At 45.3% G+C, this 19,601-nt stretch overlaps 1 protein-coding gene across 6 annotated transcripts in view; it reads left to right on the forward strand.

The window, feature by feature from the left end:
• The window catches only part of LOC109641673 (SH3 and multiple ankyrin repeat domains protein 2-like), a 118,863-nt gene that overhangs the window by 51,274 nt on the left and 47,988 nt on the right, over nt 1-19,601 (forward strand). For all 6 annotated transcript variants that reach the window (XM_069527651.1, XM_069527660.1, XM_069527662.1 and 3 more), the window contains 2 exons: nt 5,482-5,548; nt 14,349-14,799. In XM_069527651.1, the coding sequence (XP_069383752.1) occupies nt 5,482-5,548; nt 14,349-14,799 (518 nt within the window). The remainder of the gene's footprint in view (nt 1-5,481; nt 5,549-14,348; nt 14,800-19,601) is intronic.

The following is a 19,601-nucleotide window of genomic DNA, read 5'->3' on the forward strand; positions in this document are numbered from 1 at the left end:
ACAGATAAGAATGAAAAGACGATAAGAACAAAAAGACGTGATGCTGAGAGGAATGAGCTGTTCCACTGTTACGCAACACATCCCACAATCTCTTCAGGCAGGTTGAATCAGAGCAAAATGATTTCAAGCGTATGTTTGTTATTAATAAATAAAATCAATCAGACTTCATTTGTAAACCAATCACAGAGCAGAGCAACATCAACAGGAAGTGAGGACACGCTGTCGTGAAGCCACGTAAACATATTTAAAAATAAAATACTACAGAAGATTAGAAAAGCAAATTTAAAACAATAACACTGTAAAACAGATGAACTGATATAATATTAAAAGATGTAAAGTAAATAATTGAATAACAAAATAAAATAAATAGAACGGAGACATCTGTATAAATATAATAATAATTCATAGGAATCATGATGATCTGATAAAAAGATCTGGAGTCAAATATCAAATCATATCATTGAGTCCTGATTTCATTTTTCAGCACTTTGAACCAGAGGAAGGAAACTTTGTGTTTCAGGTCTGACACACACACACACACACACACACACACACACACACACACACACACACACACACACACACACACACACACACAGATGTGTTGTATCACAGAACAACACGCAGCCACTACACAAGCTGTGGACTCTCACTCCTCCGAGTGCAACAACTCGCTCTCTGGCTCTTACTATCTTTATCTCTGCTGCACTCTCCACCTACACATGAAGCCAGGAGCCCAACGCAGCAAGTTTGTGCCTGTTCTCTGAGCGCTCGGCATTCTGGGAAATGTAGGAGACGAGAGCAGGTAAAGAGGGAGGGAGGGAATGAACTCCAGGACGTTAATCCTCCACCAGGAAAAGATCCCACAGTACTGAGGGTGTGTAGAAGTATGTGTGTGGACATTTCTAAACTTTGTCCTCAGGAGTTTTTGTCTCAGTCTCAAGTTTCAAGTCGTCTTCAAACAGCTGATTTTATCAATTAAGATAATTTAGAGTCAAACTGACCTGAAAGCACCGGGGGAGGTGGGGGAGGGGTGGATACCACAGTGTGATTGACAGCTAGAACCGTCCAATGGCTGCAGGAGGCAGGAGGCAGGTGTGGGTGGGCGTGCGGTGCTGTAACAGCTCTTGTGTTGTTGGGATCTGAGCTGCAGAGACGTGCTGCCATTCTTCTGTTGTTGGAGGATGAGCTGTGATGAGGTCAGAGGTCGGAGGTCAGCTGGAGGAGCAGTGAAGAACAAACATGTGGACAAAGGGGGAGGGGCAAGAGACAATTTGTTTTATGTGTCGTCCATCTTTATTTGAAGTTTGTGTTCTGAGACAGGAAGGAGAAATGTGTAGTTGTATATTGTGGTTGACTTTGTTGCTGTATTATACAGTATTATATACAGTATATACTGTATATAATATACAGTATACAGTATTATATACAGTATTATATACAGTATATACAGTATTATATACAGTATTATATACAGTATTATATACAGTATTATATACAGTATATACAGTATTATGTCTGTGTGTGTGTGACTTCCTGTTTGTGCTCGGCCCTGAACGATTAAAGGAAGAAGAGCTGAAGCACAGAAAACTCCCATAATCCTCCTCTTCTCTGGACAGATAAAATTAATTTTCTTTTTTTTTTGATCCGTCTCCTCCAGCGTTTGTTCGTCTCTACCTCCTTCAACTCTTCTTTATCTCCTCACTCTCTCAGCCTCTCCTCGCTCTGACCTGTCCTCCTCTAAGCTTCTCATCACAACCTCACTTCATTTACTTTCTCTCTCTCTTTATCTCCACATTCTTCATTTCCCGTCTTCACTTTCCTCTCACACTTTTCTTCTCACTTAATCCTTTCTCCTCTCTTCTGTCCTCACCCTCTCTGTCCTCACCCTCTCTGTCCTCACCCTCTTTGCCCTCTACACATATTCTTAAACTTCCTGATGACCTCGTTCAGACGCCACTTTTCCATCTGTCTCTCTGTCGTTTTCTGTCTCTCTCTCGTTTTCTCTGTCTCTCTCTGGTTTTCTGTCTCTCTCTCGTCTTCTCTGTTTCTCTCTCTGTCTCTCTGGTTTTCTCTGTCTCTCTCTGGTTTTCTGTCTCTCTCTCGTCTTCTCTGTGTCTCTCTCTGTCTCTCTGGTTTTCTCTGTCTCTCTCTGGTTTTCTGTCTCTCTCTCGTCTTCTCTGTGTCTTCTCTCTGTCTCTCTGGTTGTCTCTGTCTCTCTCTGGTTGTCTCTGTCTCTCTCTGGTTGTCTCTGTCTCTCTCTCGTCTTCTCTGTGTCTCTCTCTCTCTCTCTTGTTTTCTCTGTCTCTCTCTTTTTTTCTCTGTCTCTCTCTGGTTTTCTCTGTCTCTCTCTCGTCTTCTCTGTGTCTCTCTCTCTCTCTCTTGTTTTCTCTGTCTCTCTCTGGTTGTCTCTGTCTCTCTCTCGTCTTCTCTGTGTCTTCTCTCTGTCTCTCTGGTTGTCTCTGTCTCTCTCTTGTTTTCTCTGTCTCTCTCTCGTCTTCTCTGTCTCTCTCTCGTCTTCTCTGTGTCTCTCTCTCTCTCTCTTGTTGTCTCTGTCTCTCTCTGGTTTTCTCTGTCTCTCTCTCGTCTTCTCTGTGTCTCTCTCTGTCTCTCTGGTTTTCTCTGTCTCTCTCTGGTTTTCTGTCTCTCTCTCGTCTTCTCTGTGTCTTCTCTCTGTCTCTCTGGTTGTCTCTGTCTCTCTCTGGTTGTCTCTGTCTCTCTCTCGTCTTCTCTCTTTCTCTCCTTGTCTATACATATCATATATAGTTCAATGTGTCAGAGTATTTCAGATCAGATTCACCAAACCAGAATCAGACCTTGATTTTCAGTGAATAATTAAATAGATAATTACGAACCTTCAGTTTGAAGCTGGTTCCTCGTAAACTGACAATTTGGTGTCATGGCAACAGTCGCTGAGGCCCCACCCCCATGACCGCCTCCTCATTTGTAATAATTCCCACAACGTGAACTCAAACTAACTCGAACTGAAGAATCTGGTTCCGCGGATGTTCCTCTGGGCTCCGCCTCCTCTCCCCACCCCCCTTTTACGTCTGTGCTATACACAATCATTTGTCTCCATGACGACCAGAGGAGAGCAGGAAGAGAATGGCTGTGGGGGCGGTGATGGTGGTGATGGCAGGAGTGGTGGTGGTGGATGAACGGTACTGAGGAGAAAACCGTGGCTGTGATTCCTGATTCCTATTGGTTAACTGGTTTTCAGTCACGCATCATTAGCGCCCTCTGCTGCTCTGCGTTCGTGAACTCCTGAGCCACAACAACACACGTGATCCTGAATCCAGAGCTTCGCCTGTGACGTCGTCCTGTCCTCTGAGACGCTCCTCAGTTCCTCCTCGTGGACGTTGATCTGCTCTTTCACATCTTGATTTGTCAGCTTTAGAGACGTTCTGCTCTCAGACGCGATCTGTGGAAAATGTCTTGACGTTTAAAGAGTCTGTGTTTGTCCTGTGAAGCAGCAGCAGCAGATTGTCCTCACATGTTGTGTATGTGGGGGACATTCAGGCGAGGGGTGGAGCCTGTAGAGCAGCAGGAGGCGGGACATGACGTCTAAACTCTGCTGTGTAAAGATCAGTGTTGTTGTTTACAGCTCGTCCACGCCGGCGTCGGCCCTCATCACCAAAACATCTGGAACCTCCTCGTCTTTCCAAGTGGACGTCTTCGTCTTCTACGTGTCTCCTCTTCTTCATCCTGAGAGATCTGTGTTCTTTGAATGGATGAAGTGAAGACATGTCCTCCGTCTTTATAGAGTCTCTGGCTGAAGGTTGGACGTGGGCCTGTAGCTGTCAGAGCATCAGGAGCCACACGTTGCTTTTGAAGATGATGTTCTAACGACCTTCTATTTAAAGACACAGGTTCAGGGGTCACGACGATGAGCAGTTCACAGTCGGCTCCTTTTCAAACACAATCACTTCAACATCGATCAGTTTTCAGGTCAGAGTGAAACTAACGACTTCATCTCTCACGTCCTCCTGACGTCCCGTCCACCGAGCCGGTTCTCCTGCGGGAGAACGTCCTGTCACAGATCTGTCACACCAGCATGCACCATGGGAGATCCTCAGAGCGAGTGGGAGAAGCAGGCAGCGTTCATCATGAAGGACACGTCCCCTCCTCCACCTCGCTCCCAGGAAACATCTCATTTATTGACTCATGTTTTAGTTCAAAGCTGCTTTTCTGTCGGGGAGAAAAAGGGACATTGTATATTAATGCAGCGCGTTGAAAAATTCAACAGGATCCGTTCCGGTGAAGACAAACATCAGCGTTACATTCTCCCTGGTGCTTGTTCTCGGTAAAGCTGTGTTTTTATTTATATGAGGAAAAGGTCAGAGAGCAGAGAATTACTTCTCAAGCCAGCTCGGCTTCAATAATACACCCGCTCTCCATCCTCTCTTCTCTCCTCCTGCTCAACATTTGTTCTCCAGGAATCAGTGCAGGCTTATATAATGCTGCCAGCTTCCTCCTGAGGTTTGTGTCAGTGTGTGAGTGTGTGCACGAGTGTGTGAGCGTGCACGTGTGCAGCTCATGTGTGGGATACGACTGAGTTCGCACCGATGACCCCCTCCCCCCCCCGGCTCTGCTCGAGCTGTGGAACCTGCAACGAGCTCGGTGCCCTGACTGCAGGGAGCGTGAACTGGGTCAGCGACGGGTTTCAAACTCACACCCGGAGAAGGAGGAGACCTCTTTACTGCCCCCTGCTGGACACACAGAGAACACACTGTGGCCAGTTGATCAGATTTTCAGGAGTGAGATGATGAATTCAGAGAAAGTGTTTGATTTTAAAGCTCAGGTTGATTAATGAACCTTGGGGCTGGAGCCTGTTGGATTATATTTCACAGGTGTTTTTATTTTTCGTGTGCTTTTGTGTAAAACCTGTTCCTCTTCAAAAGCCAAATAAATAAATTAGATAGAAAACATTATTTCACTGACCTCTGTGGTTCCCAAACATTTCTACTTGTGACCCTTTGTATTTGTGAAAGACCCTAAAGCTCAGTTCGTACAAATCATCATTTGTCATCATGAAAACTGAAAATAAAATATAGTGACACATGAAAAACACAAACAAAGAAACGTCAGGAATAAAACTCGGTCGTTTATAAACATGTGACTGTGCACGCCGTCATGTTGTGTGTGTGTGTGTGTGTGTGTGTGTGTGTGTGTGTCATAGATCACTTGACTTCATGCTGCGGATGATTGACACCATGAAGATTGGAATTTGAAGGAATCACTGAATCTCCACAAATTAGAAACGAAGACTTTGATTTTTTTTGTTCATGTCAAAGTCAGTTTATTGTGATAAAGTTGTTTTTTGTATTTGTTTAAACAAACAGCAAATTAAATTTCATGTGACTTTTTTCTTACACGTGATTCTTTGCTTCTTCCGACAACATTCACAGAAGACAAGTTGTGTGATTTTATTTCTTTTCATCCGTTTTATTCTGTCCCTCCTCTCGTCCTCTTTGTCTCCAGGTCGCCATCATAGCCGGGAACTTTGAGCTTGCTGAGCTCATCAAGAACCACAAAGAAACAGATATAGGTGAGTAGCAGAGCTTCTCTTCTCCATCCCTCCCTCACCTGTTCTTCTCCGGCCGCCCAGCCTACATTCCTGAATCTCCCTGCGGATACATTTCAAATCCCCGGCGGTCTGATCCTCCTAAATGATCTCCTGGAATAATCCCCTCTGTGGGATTACGCCAGCGTGGCCCGGAGAATGAAAGTTTATGTTTACAGCAGGAAAACCCCGGAGCCGATTAGGCCGAGAGAAATGATCAATGCCTCGTCCAGTGGGAGCTTTCATCCCCTGGGAGCTGATTGGTCGGTTTCCAGAAGTGTCGGCCGATCTGTGCGATTCTGCGAGGAAGGGTCTGATTGAGATGGATTTAACGATTCTGCTATTGATTGGGATTGTGTCTTATGTAACGACGCTGAGTCTCGAGCTCGTTGTGGAAGTGAAACACTCAGATTCAAGGTTCGGAAATTAGAAGTCGTCAGAAACCATAACGTTGATACTGAGTTGTTTGAGGATATAAGTAAATTCAGACTGGACCAAAGTCTGAGGGAGGAAACGTTGAAGCTCATGACCCAGGTCTCAAACTGTTTGTGCTTTAATATCTAGAACTTTACTGAGACACAAACGAGCAGAAGTTTCTCTTGTGTATTTCTTTATAGTTTTGTTTGATTATTAAAGATATAAGAACGGACTGAGGCGTCGTGATTGACAGCTGAGACTGACTCCTGATTGGTCGAGCTCTTCTCCCCGATCACGACTGCACAGACTCTCTATGACGTCACCAACAGAAGATGGCAGCATTCGTATCTGGAATGTTTGGGTTTCGAGGTAGAGACACGTCGTCCTCTTCATATATCGATCGTCTCTTTGTACATCGCTGACGAAGACAGAATATTGAAGTGAATTGTCCCTGATTCATCTCAAAATGATTTGTGAGCGTTAAAGGGTTAATGTCCTTGCAGACTGCATTAACATGGAAGATGGAGAGTGTAGATAAAGTTTGACTTACTCTGCATCTGTGTGTGAGAGAGGGAACGAGAGGGAACGAGAGGGAACGAGAGGGAGGTGAGAAGACGAGCGAGATTTCACACCAACTTATAAACATGGATGAAAAAAAAACGTTTTTTGAACAATTTCCAGGTTTTTTTTTTGCATCTTGCTATTTTCTACCTTTGTTGCTAAGTTGCCTCTTATTCACTGAAGATCTGGAGCAGCAGCAGACTGAGCTCAGATTTATCACCTGATTTATCACCACGAGCTTCAGAAACCTCTTTCAAACTAAACCGGGCTGATTCCGAACCCCTCGTCTTTCTGTTCTCACATCATCTCCACTGCTAAAGTGAAGAAGAAGAAGAATTGAGTTTGTCTCCGTCTCTGCTGGTTCGGAGCCGTCGTTTGACCCGAGAGTGAACGATGATGGTTTTCATTCACATCAGAAACAAAACCCAGATGTTGGCGGGTTTTAAACCGGTGGAAAATAAGTTTTGTGTTCAGATACTGTGGAGTCGCTGACGGAGCAGAGGAGCTCGGGGATTACGAGGCTTCGAGAGAAAATGAGAAAAGATGAACGGACAAATAGATAAATATAGAGAGGAGGACGGAGGAAGATGAGGTTGAGGGAGCAGTGAACGGAGAGAGAGAGAGAGAGAGATCTAATCTAATCTAAAGATGTAATCCTGCAGTTGTTGTCGTCCCCCCCCCCCCCCCGCTGGCAGCCTCCCACGACAGCGACCTGGTGAACGGCTAAATGGGGCGGAGCAGGATTACCCCCTAAAACTGTCGCTCACCTCCCTCCTCCCTCCTCCCTCCTCCCTCGTGAGGCCGAAGGTGCTGAGGTAGTCGTCTCCATCGCCCCCCACTGTCACTGGTTCAGCCTGCTGCAGAGGTCTCATGCCCCCCCTCCCCCCAAAGTGGTGAATTATCTGGTGGTGTCTCTGTAATTAGTGGACGAAGTCTGTGCAGAGACTAAAGAAAGAAAAAACTGTGAAGTGATGACAAGCGTGTACGTGTGCAGCCTGACATGCAGTTAACATGTGCAAGCGTGTGACCTATAGTTAACGGTGAGCGGAGAAATGTAAAGGGCCGTGCATGGTGACCACTCCCACCGAATCTGTGCCATGAAACTTCTCATCGTTCAGTTTTGTTTGTCGTGAACGTGTAAGAGACTTTATTTGTCCTCAGATTTTCAATGTGTGTGAGAAGAACAGAAACAAGTTTCCTCCAGAAAAACACGATGACAGATAAGACGTGATTTAAACACAGAGACAGACTGATGCTTTGCAAATTGCGGCAAACAAACCGTGCAGATGTTTTATTGTCTGTTCATTTTGCATTTTGTGGTATTTAACTGTAAAAATGACAATGAGGGTCGACAGTAAACACACACACACACACACACACACACACACACATTTCTCTCTCCACATCTTTTCTGTTAATTCAGAACTCGCTCATGTTTCATTTTGAAATCTAAATGTTCTCCAGCAGCAGTGGAGACAATGACACACGACATCTGGAGCGAGGGGAACAAAACAACTCATTTAAACAACTGATACGACACAGGCCGTTAATGCCCAATGGTGAGATGAGACAAAAACCACACACACACACACACACACACACACACACACACACACTGCAGGACGTGTGTGCACTAGATGAGTACATGGTGGATGTCTGTTGTCTTTCTCTCATACAGCAGTAAGTCTGTGTAAGGATGATTGACAGACGGGCGTATTAGACCACATGCTGTCAGAGTGGCAGGGAGCATGAATTGGACACACACACACACACACACACACACCTTCACACTCATGTATTTCCAGTTCAGGAGACGCTCTGTTTGCGTCTTTTGAAACTGCTCAGTCTGATTTGAACCAGCGAGAGTTCTGACAAACATCGTCAGAACTAAATGAAATGAATCAGCAGGTAAATAAATGAGATTCCAGTGACTCAGCAGGTTCCTCCTGCAGGAAGACGTCCTCCTGTCAGCCTGTGAAGAGTCACACAGGGCGGAGAGGACGCCATGTTTATGCGGAGATGGTTTAGAAAGACCGCCCATAAACCAGCTAGACCAATCCTGAGTCAGTGTCAGCCGTCAATCACGACGTCTCCGTCATCAAATCATGTGTGTGTGAGTTCATTTCCTATTTGGCCAAAACTATGTGGACGCATGAGAGTGACAGAACCTGAAGCAGACTGGACCCAGCGGGACGCAACGGGTCCGGAGAGAAAAATCTGAGTATCTGTCGGGGGCGGGGTCGTTTGTTGACCGAACTATAAATCAGCAGGAAACGTTTTTAACTTTGAAACACTGCTCAGGATGAGATCGGTTGACTGAAGCGTATAAATCCACAGCTTCAGTTGTTGTTGGATGATTTCTCGTTGAATTACCTCAGAGGTGTAGTTTTATTTTTTCAGTTTCAAAGTACTGAAGAGCTCTAATGTGTATTTTCCTGGTCGGTAATTTTTCCACTCGTCTGAGTGAAAGTTGGGAAACGCACTCGAAGGAATCTGCTCTCGTCGCTGCATCATTGCATAGTTTATGATCACATATGGTTTGTGTGGAGCCATCTGCCACGTCGGGGTCACTCCTGGTCTAATGTGGATCAGTGTGCCGCCGCACTTTGAAGGGGCGGGACGTGGACACAGAGACGTCGACCTTTAACGAGGCCTCATTAGGCAGGACAGCGCGACCCGGCGTCTTGGCACGAAATCAAACCGTGTGCGTCAGAGCGAGGGAGCGGGGCGTGATCGTATGTTCATCACATCATACGACAGGCAGGTGTGTACGCGGAGCTTTAATGATGTATGGAGCTGAGTTGCCTAGCAACACAAAGGAGTTGTATCCCCCCCCCTCCCCCAACAGCTGCCTGATGTCACATCCACCGGAAATTTCTAAAAATGAACAAAATAATAAATTTAAAACATTTTTCACTCGCAGAAATAATCTGTCTCTTAATCTCTGTTATAATCTGTAGTATAATCTGTAGTATAAGTGTTATAATCTGTAGTATAAATTTTATAGTCTGTAGTATAATCTGTAGTATAAGTGGTATAATCTGTAGTATAAGTGTTATGATCTGTAGTATAAATTTTATAGTCTGTAGTATAATCTGTAGTATAAATGTTATAGTCTATGGTATAATCTGTAGTATAAGTGTTATAGTCTGTAGTATAAGTGTTATAGTCTGTAGTATAATCTGTAGTATAAGTGTTATAATCTGTAGCATAAGTGTTATAGATTGTAGTATAATCTGTAGTATAAGTGTTATAGCCTTTAGTATAATCTATAGTATAAATGGTATAATCTGTAGTATAAGTGTTATAATCTGTAGCATAAGTGTTATAGATTGTATTATAAACTGTAGTATAAATGTTATAGTCTGTAGTATAATCTGTGGTATAATCTGTTATAGATTGTGGTATAATCCTCGGTTTTATTCTGAGGAAGCGTGTTTGTTATTTTCCTCTGTTGAAACGTCGACGGCTCCAGAACCTGAGATCGACCTCATAAATAAATAAAGTGCATGTGATTTACATACTATAGTGAATCTATGGATAATCCATGTAATGTGTTCGTGATGTTATTCTCATATTTTCATGAATTATTCAGCCGGCACCAATTAGCACTTTCATTCCAGTGAGAAGCTCCTCTGACATCATCTGTAGAGCTACAGGACGAGCAGCAGCTCTGAGTGCAGCTCAGACAGTGAACTTTAACGCTGATGTTCGATAATTCAACGATGAATCTTCAGCTTCTATACTGAGCTTTTCTAGTCTTGATGACCTCGTGGCTTCAGTTTGAACCTTCACACCCGTTCACGTGGTTCATCTGTGTGGTCGACTCACTGACTCAGAGCAGCCTCTGATAGTTCAGATGTAAAAGAGACGTTGTTTATCTGATGAGTGGAAACTGACAGGAGAGGATTGTCTGGTGACGACCACGTATTTATACTGCGTTTGGTTCAGAAACTCAGGTTTTACTCTTGTTTTTCACTTAAAAGTTTCAGTTCTTAAAAGAGATGAGGAGAATTTTAAATAATCTGTGGAATTCTCTCCGTCTGATTTTTCTGTGAAGTTGTTCTCAGAATCTTTGTTTCACAAAGATTCTGAAAGTTTTCTACGTGTAAAACAACGTTCTTTGTTTTTATTTGTCGTTAAGGGAACGTTTGATTTATTCTACATCCTGGAAGCCGAGCGCTCTCGCTGTTTCTTCATTTGCTGTAATGAAAGTTTTATTTGCCCTTTGTTTGTTTGCAGAATCTTTATTTCCACTCGGCTGCTTCGAGAAGAGATCATTTTTTTATTGTGTGTGTGTGTGTGTGTGTCTGTGTGTGTGTGTGTTTGTTGTTTTCACACCTGAGGCTGTGATTGTTGCGATGGGAGCATTGTTGCTTTTCTGTTGCTCTTGTGTTGAAGCTGTTTGAATTGATCATTTGTTCCAACACTGCTCCACAGTTTTAAACCTTATTTCTCACATTAAGTATTTATACTTGCAGATGTTTGAAAATATCTTGGAAAACCTTTTTATTTTTTTATTTTGGCAGAGATTTAATCTTCATGATGATTATTTCACTTGGTTTTATCACCTGAATCTCCGTCAGGAGCTGCTCCTCTTCCTCACAGTCCACCATGCTGAACCTGCGTGTTCTTCATCACCTGCTGCTCCTGGTTTTCATGTCGTCACATTTAATCAAACCATTATCACACTGAACCATCAACATGTGACGCCTCCAGGATTATTATGGTTTTTATGATTATTAATACTAACATCGTCTGACGGATGGCAGGTCATTACAGATATATCATCATCCTCATCATCATCTTCATCATCATTGCCCCCCCCCACAACCATTATTACTGCTAGTAGTAGTATTACTAGTATTATTATTATAATATTTATTAGAAGCTCCTCCTCACAGCATCATGAGGACCGTGAACACCCCCCCTCCCCTCTCTCTCTCCCTCTCCCCTCGTGGTAGAGAGACAGGGGGAGGAGAGAGGGTGTGTGTGTGAGGGGCGGGGCTGTTGTATTCATATGAGTGTAATTGGACGGGGGGAGGAGGGGGAGGAGGGGGGTGTCGGGATCATGTGCGCGGCGCGCGGCTGCTTGTCTCCGCGGAGTCGCTGTCCGCGGTGCTGAAGCTGAAAGTCGGAAAAACAAAAAGTCCTGATGAAGATGAAGATGATGAGGAAGAGGAAGATGATGAACACGAACCTCGAGGACAAGTGAAGAGCAGGAGTGAAAAATGAAGTCGATCATCAATGCCTTAAAAAAGGAAGGTAAGAACCCCCCCCCCCCCTCTTTACGCACAGTTTTCTATCGTTTGGAGTTCGCGTAAAACCTCCAGCGTGAACTTGAGGTGCGGGTGGAGTCACCTCCAGCTGCAGCTCCATCCAGCTGCTGCTCCATCCAGCTGCTGCTCCATCCAGCTGCAGCTCCATCCAGCTGCTGCTCCATCCAGCTGCTGCTCCATCCAGCTGCAGCTCCATCCAGCTGCTGCTCCATCCAGCTGCTGCTCCATCCGGCTGCTGCCTCGCGTCGTTTGAAGGTTTCGTTCTTCGTCAGGACGGAATCAGGTCCGTGCGTATTTAGGTTACAGGAATACTAAGAAAAGGGAGAAAGCGAAGGAGGCGGCGCAGCGCTGGGGCCAGTTTTTAGGTCACACAGAGAGAGAGAGGGATGGAAACGAGGCTCCGCGGCTGGAGGAGACGCGCACAGATGCGCGCAGACGCGGGGACATGCGGTTCCTCTCACCCGCACCAACCCGGACAGGCTGACCATCTGCGCGCGTGTGAAACCGTGTTCCGGCGGCTCTGATTCGTTTTCTCAATGGAGGCTGTGGAGCCTTCAGGCGAGAGGAGGCTGCTGAAGAATCTGGATCCTGTTGGAATCAATAAACACTGGAGCAGCTCAGCGTCACTTATCTGATGCTGCTGTTTCCATTCATGTCATCAGTCACACTTTCATAAAGAAACACTCATCAGTGCCAGTAAGTAGCTTTTGTTGGAGTCGGAGAGCTGTAGCGTTGGGTTGCATGAGATGCAGCATTAAAGTGGCAGCTCAGTGTGAAATGTATTAGAGTTATAGTGGCACAATATTGTTTCTGTGCCTTTAGAATAAATCCACACGTCCCTCAGCGGTTTATCTCTGGAACCGATATTTAAATGATTGAATCTCACGCAGCTTTTTATGGAAAGATCAGCGACTGAAATGTCAGATGACGAGCAGCTGAAGGTGACACAGTTTCTGTCACTGAGAGAAGGTGAGATGTTGACAAAAGTGTAAATCAGAATCTAAATTCTATTCAAAATGTGAGAAACCGTCTGAATTTAATCCGTGAAACATTTGTTCTAACATGAGAAACAATAAAAAGCATCAACGCTCTGCGGCGAGCAGGAAATTGAAGTTATGAATCACCACCATTTTGCGTCACAGCTGACAGTGTTGTACCACATAACAGTAATTTACCCATCTGTCATCTCACAGGCAACGCAGTGCATTGTGGGATTCTTTGTTTTGTTTATAAAATGGAAAGAAGTTTTGTTTGTTCTCTTCTTTTGTTCCGTTGTTCGATTTCTAACGAGTAAATCAAAGAAGACGTTGAAGAAATGTTCTCCAGTCTTCACGATCACATTTTCAACTGACGACAAGAACTAAGTTTGTCGCTGTGATCAACGAGCTACGCAGAATCTTATGTCTTATCTTATGTCGTCTGTGATGTAGCTGGAAGTTAAAGGTGCTTTAAGTGTGAAAATAACGCAGAAGTACTGTTAGTGGACTGAGTCGTGTTTCTGGTCACATGACGACAACATAACGGAATTTAGTGACTTATAAAACAGCTCCCTCTGATGGAAGTTTTGAATATAACATGTTTCGCCGAAACGTTTAACAACAGCTCGAGCAAGAGTTTGAATTTTAATTCCAACGTAAAAACTTGTTGACGGATCAGAACGGTGTGTTCGTTCTCTGTGAGGTTTTTCTTCTGCAGGCAGAGGCAGGATGTAAAGTCTAAATCTGTGTTCTGTTTCCAGCTCATCGACACCAAAAACTCTTTAGACATCTTCATCTGAGTCTTCAACGTCTCGCTTCTGTTTAACCCCCCCCCCAGAAAATGTCCTGCTTGCTACATGAGCTCATTCGGACAATATTGGGAGTTCTAACTCATCAAGCACACGGCCCCTCTGGAGATTCTCTGGAGTTCAGTACATGTCGTAATGACAGTCAGAAAGATTATTCATTAAACGTTCATTAAAAACTTTGTTTGAATTACTCTCCTCTGAGGTTTGGTAACGTTTCTAAAATCTGAGCTGACTGTTGTTGTGTTGGTTTGGTTCGTTGATTTTTATCCGACTGACGACAACTGGACCATCGTGTGTTTGGGTTCAGATCTGCTGCTGTTTGTGTTGTTGATTGTGTGATTGAAAGAAACAGAGCAGGTCCGTGTCTAGTGTGTGTGTGTGTGTGTGTGTGTGTGTATGTGTGTGTTTGTGTGTGTGTGTGTGTGTGTGTGTATGTGTGTCTGTGTGTGTTTGTGTGTGTGTGTGTGTGTGTATGTGTGTCTGTGTGTGTTTGTGTGTGTGTGTGTGTGTGTGTTTAGCTGCTTGGAAACCACACACAGCAGAGACGCATGCAAACAGTTATGTGCTAGCTCATTAGCTGTTAGCACCTCTTCTCTTCATCAACATGTCAACTGGGGGGGGGGGGGGGTCCATGTATGATGGAACCAGAGACGAGCAAAGATAAATAAAAACAGTCGAATATGAAATTAATGTAATTCCCTCTCTCTCTCTCTCTCTCTCTCTCTCTCTCTCTCTCGTGCAGTGCCTTTCCGTGAGGCTCCAGCTTACTCCAAACGCCGCCGGGGTCCATCTTCTGGCAGCAGCGGTGGAAACATCCAGTCTCCCTCGTCGTTGTCGGCGCCGCGGGTCCTGCTGCGCTCCAACAGCGACAACAACCTCAACGTCAGTCAGTACCAGCAGCAGCAGCAGCAGCAGCAGCAGCAGCAGCAGCAGCTCGGTTCTCCCGGCGGCTGGGCCCCTCACCTGCAGCAGCACCACCCACACAGGGGCCCCCAGCAGGGTCACTCGCAGCCTGGCTCGTCAGCGTTGCACCGCAGCCTGTCCCCTCAGCTGCTCCAGCAGATGCCCAGCGGCAGCCCCAATGGCACCGTGGTGGTCCGGACCATGGGGAGGGGGGCGCGGAGCCGCTCGCCCTCCCTCAGCCGGCTGGGGGAGGAGGCTCGACGGGCTATGGCCTCCCAGCGTCAGCCAAGGTGAGACCCTGCTGGAGACAAGTCTGTCTGTCCTCTATCTGATCTGTCTGTCTGTCCTCTATCTGATCTGTCTGTCTGTCCTCTCTCCGATATGTCTGTCTGTCCTCTCTCCAACCTGTCTGTCTGTCCTCTATCTGATCTGTCTGTCTGTCCTCTATCTGATCTGTCTGTCTGTCCTCTATCTGATCTGTCTGTCTGTCCTCTCTCCAACCTGTCTCTCTGTCCTCTATCCGATCAGTCTGTTGGACCTGACACAGAAACTATATTTGTGTTTGTCTTTGCAGTAGTTAATATAAGAAAGCAGGGTCAGAGTTCAGAGGTCAAAGGTCAAAGGTCAGGGGTCAGGCGTTAGAGTGAACTCCGGATCTACAGTAACCAGGTTATTTAGTGATGATGTCATTAACCCAGTTTCAGTGTCCTCGTTCCTCAGAACAATCCACACGAGGTGTTTCCTGAACGAAGAAGCTGAAGAGTTCACGTTTGGTTTTTAGTTAAAGTTGATCAGGTCACAACTGTTGGAGCCGAAGCTTCTCACACGGAACAAAAGTTTGTCAAAGATGTTTCTGTCGCTTCAGCTCGTTCTCTTCTCTCCGATGTTTGTTCGTGTTTCTCATCAGTTTGGTTTGAATCAGTTACTGGATGATAGAAAAACAGGCGTCATGATTGACAGCTGACACTGACTCAGGATTGGTCGAGAGCGTTCACGGGCGAGACGTCGATACCACAGCTCCGCTTCACGATCGCTACTCCGCATGACATCACCAGAACAAGAGGCAGTGTTTCCATCAGAGATATTTTAGATTTATTTCTGGACAGTGGGAGGAAGTGGACACGTGTCGTCCATCTTTATTTACAGTCTCAGTCTCTCAGTGTGTGAGTGTGTTTTAAATGCTGTTTGTATAAAATCTAATCTCAGACACGCATGAATCTGAAAACCTGCACGACCACAGAGACGGGATGTGGTTGAACCTTGCCTTAGAGCAAGGCATCCTCCTGACGAGGGTCGAGGGTTGAAAGCTCCCCTCCGTCTATGTTTCCTGGTTCTTCTGGGAAACGTGACATTGAAAACACTGGTTTCCTTGAGAAGCTGTGTGTGTGTGTGTGTGTGTGTGTGTGTGTGTGTGTGTGTGTGTGTGTGTGTGTGCCCACCTCCACTGGGCTGACTTCATTCAGAAATGCCACCGCACACGTGTGTGTATCTGTGCACGCTCAGTGTTGATGTGATTGGTGAAGGATTAAAGTGTGACAGGCGTTAATCTGTGAGCAGTGTAACTGTCAATCCCGATTAAGACCCGTGCTCTCTGGCCTCCTCCTCCTCCTCCTCCTCCTCCTCCTCCTCCTCCTCCTCCTCCTCCTGCTCTTCCTTGGCAGATGGACACATTTGGACGCTCCCTGCTCGCACCAACACTGCCCACACTCTGTAGCTCTTCTTTCCTCCGTCCAATGTCGAGGAGACGCGCACCGTGCGTTATAGAAAAGCTGCGAAGACCGAGCGGCAGAAAAGAAGCAGGATGAAGAGCAGAGAATGGAGGAGGAGGTGGAGGAGGCTGCAGAGGAGCTGAGAATAAAAGCACAGAATGAGGGGTTTAGAGCGAGGGTGGAGGGGACGGAGTTGAGGGAAGACAAGTGACAGGGCAGAGAGACGGGGGAGGACAGTTGCTGCAGCAGGAACATGAACATCACTAAAGTGTCTTTTGATGAACTTCACAATGAAAAGATACTTGAGGGGTTTTAGAAAGTTTGAGGTGAAAAGTCTCCAAACACAATTAAAAACGACTTTAATGATCCTGAGGGCGTTTTGGTTTGAGTTAATAAAAGATACGGACAAACTCATTTCTTTAAATTCAATACTAACAGTTATAATAAATAAAATTGTTCTCAGGGCAGATGATTTAAGAGTAAGTGTGTTTGTCATGTGTCCAGCTTCAGAAGAACTGTCCTGTAACGCCGTGGTCACCAGGCGGATGTTTTCTAGAGTCAATGTGCCGGTGGTTTAAAGACGCTGCCCTGAGGGAACATCTGGAGCTCTGTGTGGAGAACATGGGCTGTGTCCCTCACAACATCTGGAGCTCTGTATGGAGAACATGGGCTGTGTCCCTCACAACATCTGGAGCTCTGTGTGGAGAACATGGGCTGTGTCCCTCACAACATCTGGAGCTCTGTGTGGAGAACATGGGCTGTGTCCCTCACAACATCTGGAGCTCTGTGTGGAGAAACATGATCTGTGTCCCTCACAACATCTGGAGCTCTGTGTGGAGAACATGAGCTGTGTCCCTCACAACATCTGGAGCTCTGTGTGGAGAACATGGGCTGTGTCCCTCACAACATCTGGAGCTCTGTGTGGAGAACATGGGCTGTGTCCCTCACAACATCTGGAGCTCTGTGTGGAGAACATGGGCTGTGTCCCTCACAACATCTGGAGCTCTGTGTGGAGAACATGGGCTGTGTCCCTCACAACATCTGGAGCTCTGTGTGGAGAACATGATCTGTGTCCCTCACAACATCTGGAGCTCTGTGTGGAGAAACATGATCTGTGTCCCTCACAACATCTGGAGCTCTGTGTGGAGAAACATGATCTGTGTCCCTCACAACATCTGGAGCTCTGTGTGGAGAAACATGATCTGTGTTCTTGATTCTGGATTCTGAGTTTTTCTAGAACTTCAGATTCCGAGGTTTTCCTTGTGGTTCACAACATGCAGCTCTTCACCATGTGTGACCACCGGGTCTCATGAGGTTCCTCAGTAACCATCTCTTTGGTCTTGGCGATGTTCAGATGAAGTTTCTTTGGAGGTCCATGATCCTGTTGGACCCTGAGAGGACGACAGGACGTCAGTTTGGGACGAAGCTCTTGTAGTCGTTAGTGTCGTCGCACGTTCTCTAGTTGAACTTCTTCTAATCTGCTTCTCGAGGATTTACAATAATTTGACGGTGCAGCCTCCAGCTCTGATTTCACAAACCCTCGATGATGACCCGTCGATCTGTCGTTCAGGGAACGTCTCAGAGCTGATGATTTGTTGATCAGTTGACGATGTGTGTCACTGTGAGCGTGTGTTTGTGTCTCTTCCTCATCGAGCTCTTGTTTTCTGACGTTCGCTGCAGCAAAGAATAAATGTATGAACCAGAAAAGAAGAAGCCATGAATCAATGGGTCGTTGCTGCAGCTCAATATTCTCAAATCCAGAAATGAAATAATAATCTTTTTCTGTATTTTCTACTTCTCTCTGTTGTTTACTGACATTTCAAGAATCTTCCCACAGTCAGAGAATAATATTATAGTAAATATAATACTATAATATAACAGTCGTTCTTTCAAACAGCCGTTCACAAAGAGGACGTCTGTTTCATTCTCTAATGAATTCTTAACTAAACTTTTTAAAATTTCATCTTCAAACATCATTTAAATGTAAAACATGAAGCTCGTGAGAACGTTTCAGTGACGATGACTTTGTTCAGATCGTGGATGTGAAGTCGTCGTTCACACCAGCTGCCCTTTAGAGCCCCTCGTTCCTCAGCCATCTCACCTCGTCATCCGCTCTTCCTCGTTTCTCTGCCTCCCATAATCCACCGCTCCACATCCAACCTCCGCCCACACACATGACAGCGTCTCTGTGGCTTCCCCCCTCGCTCCCACTTGACGTGTCGTTTGTAGAATGTAACCCACATGCACATGTCAGCCCACACACACACACACACACACACAGTTACGCACACAAACGAGCGCACGGTGACAGCTGTCAGTCAGACCCGCGGTGTCATGGCAACAGCTTCCCAGAGAGATGTGGTGAGAAACGAGATGAGTCCAGAGACCAGAGCGGCGTCTCCTCAACAACGAGAATTATCATAAATCCTGAGGTGCACAAAGATCCTCGACACATAATCACAGAGAAGTTCACATGAACGAGGAGCTTGAGATCAGACGTCAATAAATAAACTCACTCTTATTTTACAGTTAATACGTGATCGTCCTCAGAACTCATCATGATAAAGTCACTTTCATAATAAAACGACAGAAGACAACCGATGAACTGTAAATAAATCCAGTGATCGGAGGGAAACGTTAACGAGCTGTGTTTAATCTAGGCTGAAATATGAATTAATTAGTACAACATAAATATATAAGTCAAGTCAGACATCGTGTTTTTTCTCAGGTTCTTTTCTCCGCTGACGTTTCAGAAAATCCTCATAAAAAGAGTTTTAATCCTGGAACCAGCCACAAGATGAATCAAAACCATAAAACATTTGATTTGGAGCAAAATAAAAATATTGAAAAAAGGATGACATGCAAAGAAAAGAGAGAAGGAACTACACTTCCCATAAACCATTGCGAATGATCCCTTTCCAAGGACTTTCCGCTGCTTCTTGAATTTCACCAGGAAATTTCCCCTTTGGACTCTTTTCATCGTCTCATGTTAGAAACAGAAACGATGGTCGCTCTGTGGAAATGAACCAAACGATCAAACGTGTCCATGGTAACAGCGAGCTCCAGGATTGTGGGTAATGTACAACTTCTCCTGAAAACTGCAAATCTGACATTTTCCTTCATAAACAGTAGATTTAACATCGTTATATATATAGTATATATATATATATATATATTATACTGAGTCTACCTCGGATGGTTAAAATATTAGGACTTTTAGCTCTCTTTCTGTCTCTCTTTCTCCCCTCCCCCCTCCCTCGCTCTCTTTCTCTGTCTCTCTCTCCCCCCTCTTCGGGCGATCATCCAATAATAGAGCAGATTATGCACAGCTGGTATTAATCAACACTGTCTAATTAGCACCTCAAAGCCACCTGGGTAATTGC

Source organism: Paralichthys olivaceus, chromosome 1 (genome assembly GCF_024713975.1).
Source record: "Paralichthys olivaceus isolate ysfri-2021 chromosome 1, ASM2471397v2, whole genome shotgun sequence".
NCBI classification, from domain to species: Eukaryota; Metazoa; Chordata; class Actinopteri; order Pleuronectiformes; family Paralichthyidae; genus Paralichthys; species Paralichthys olivaceus.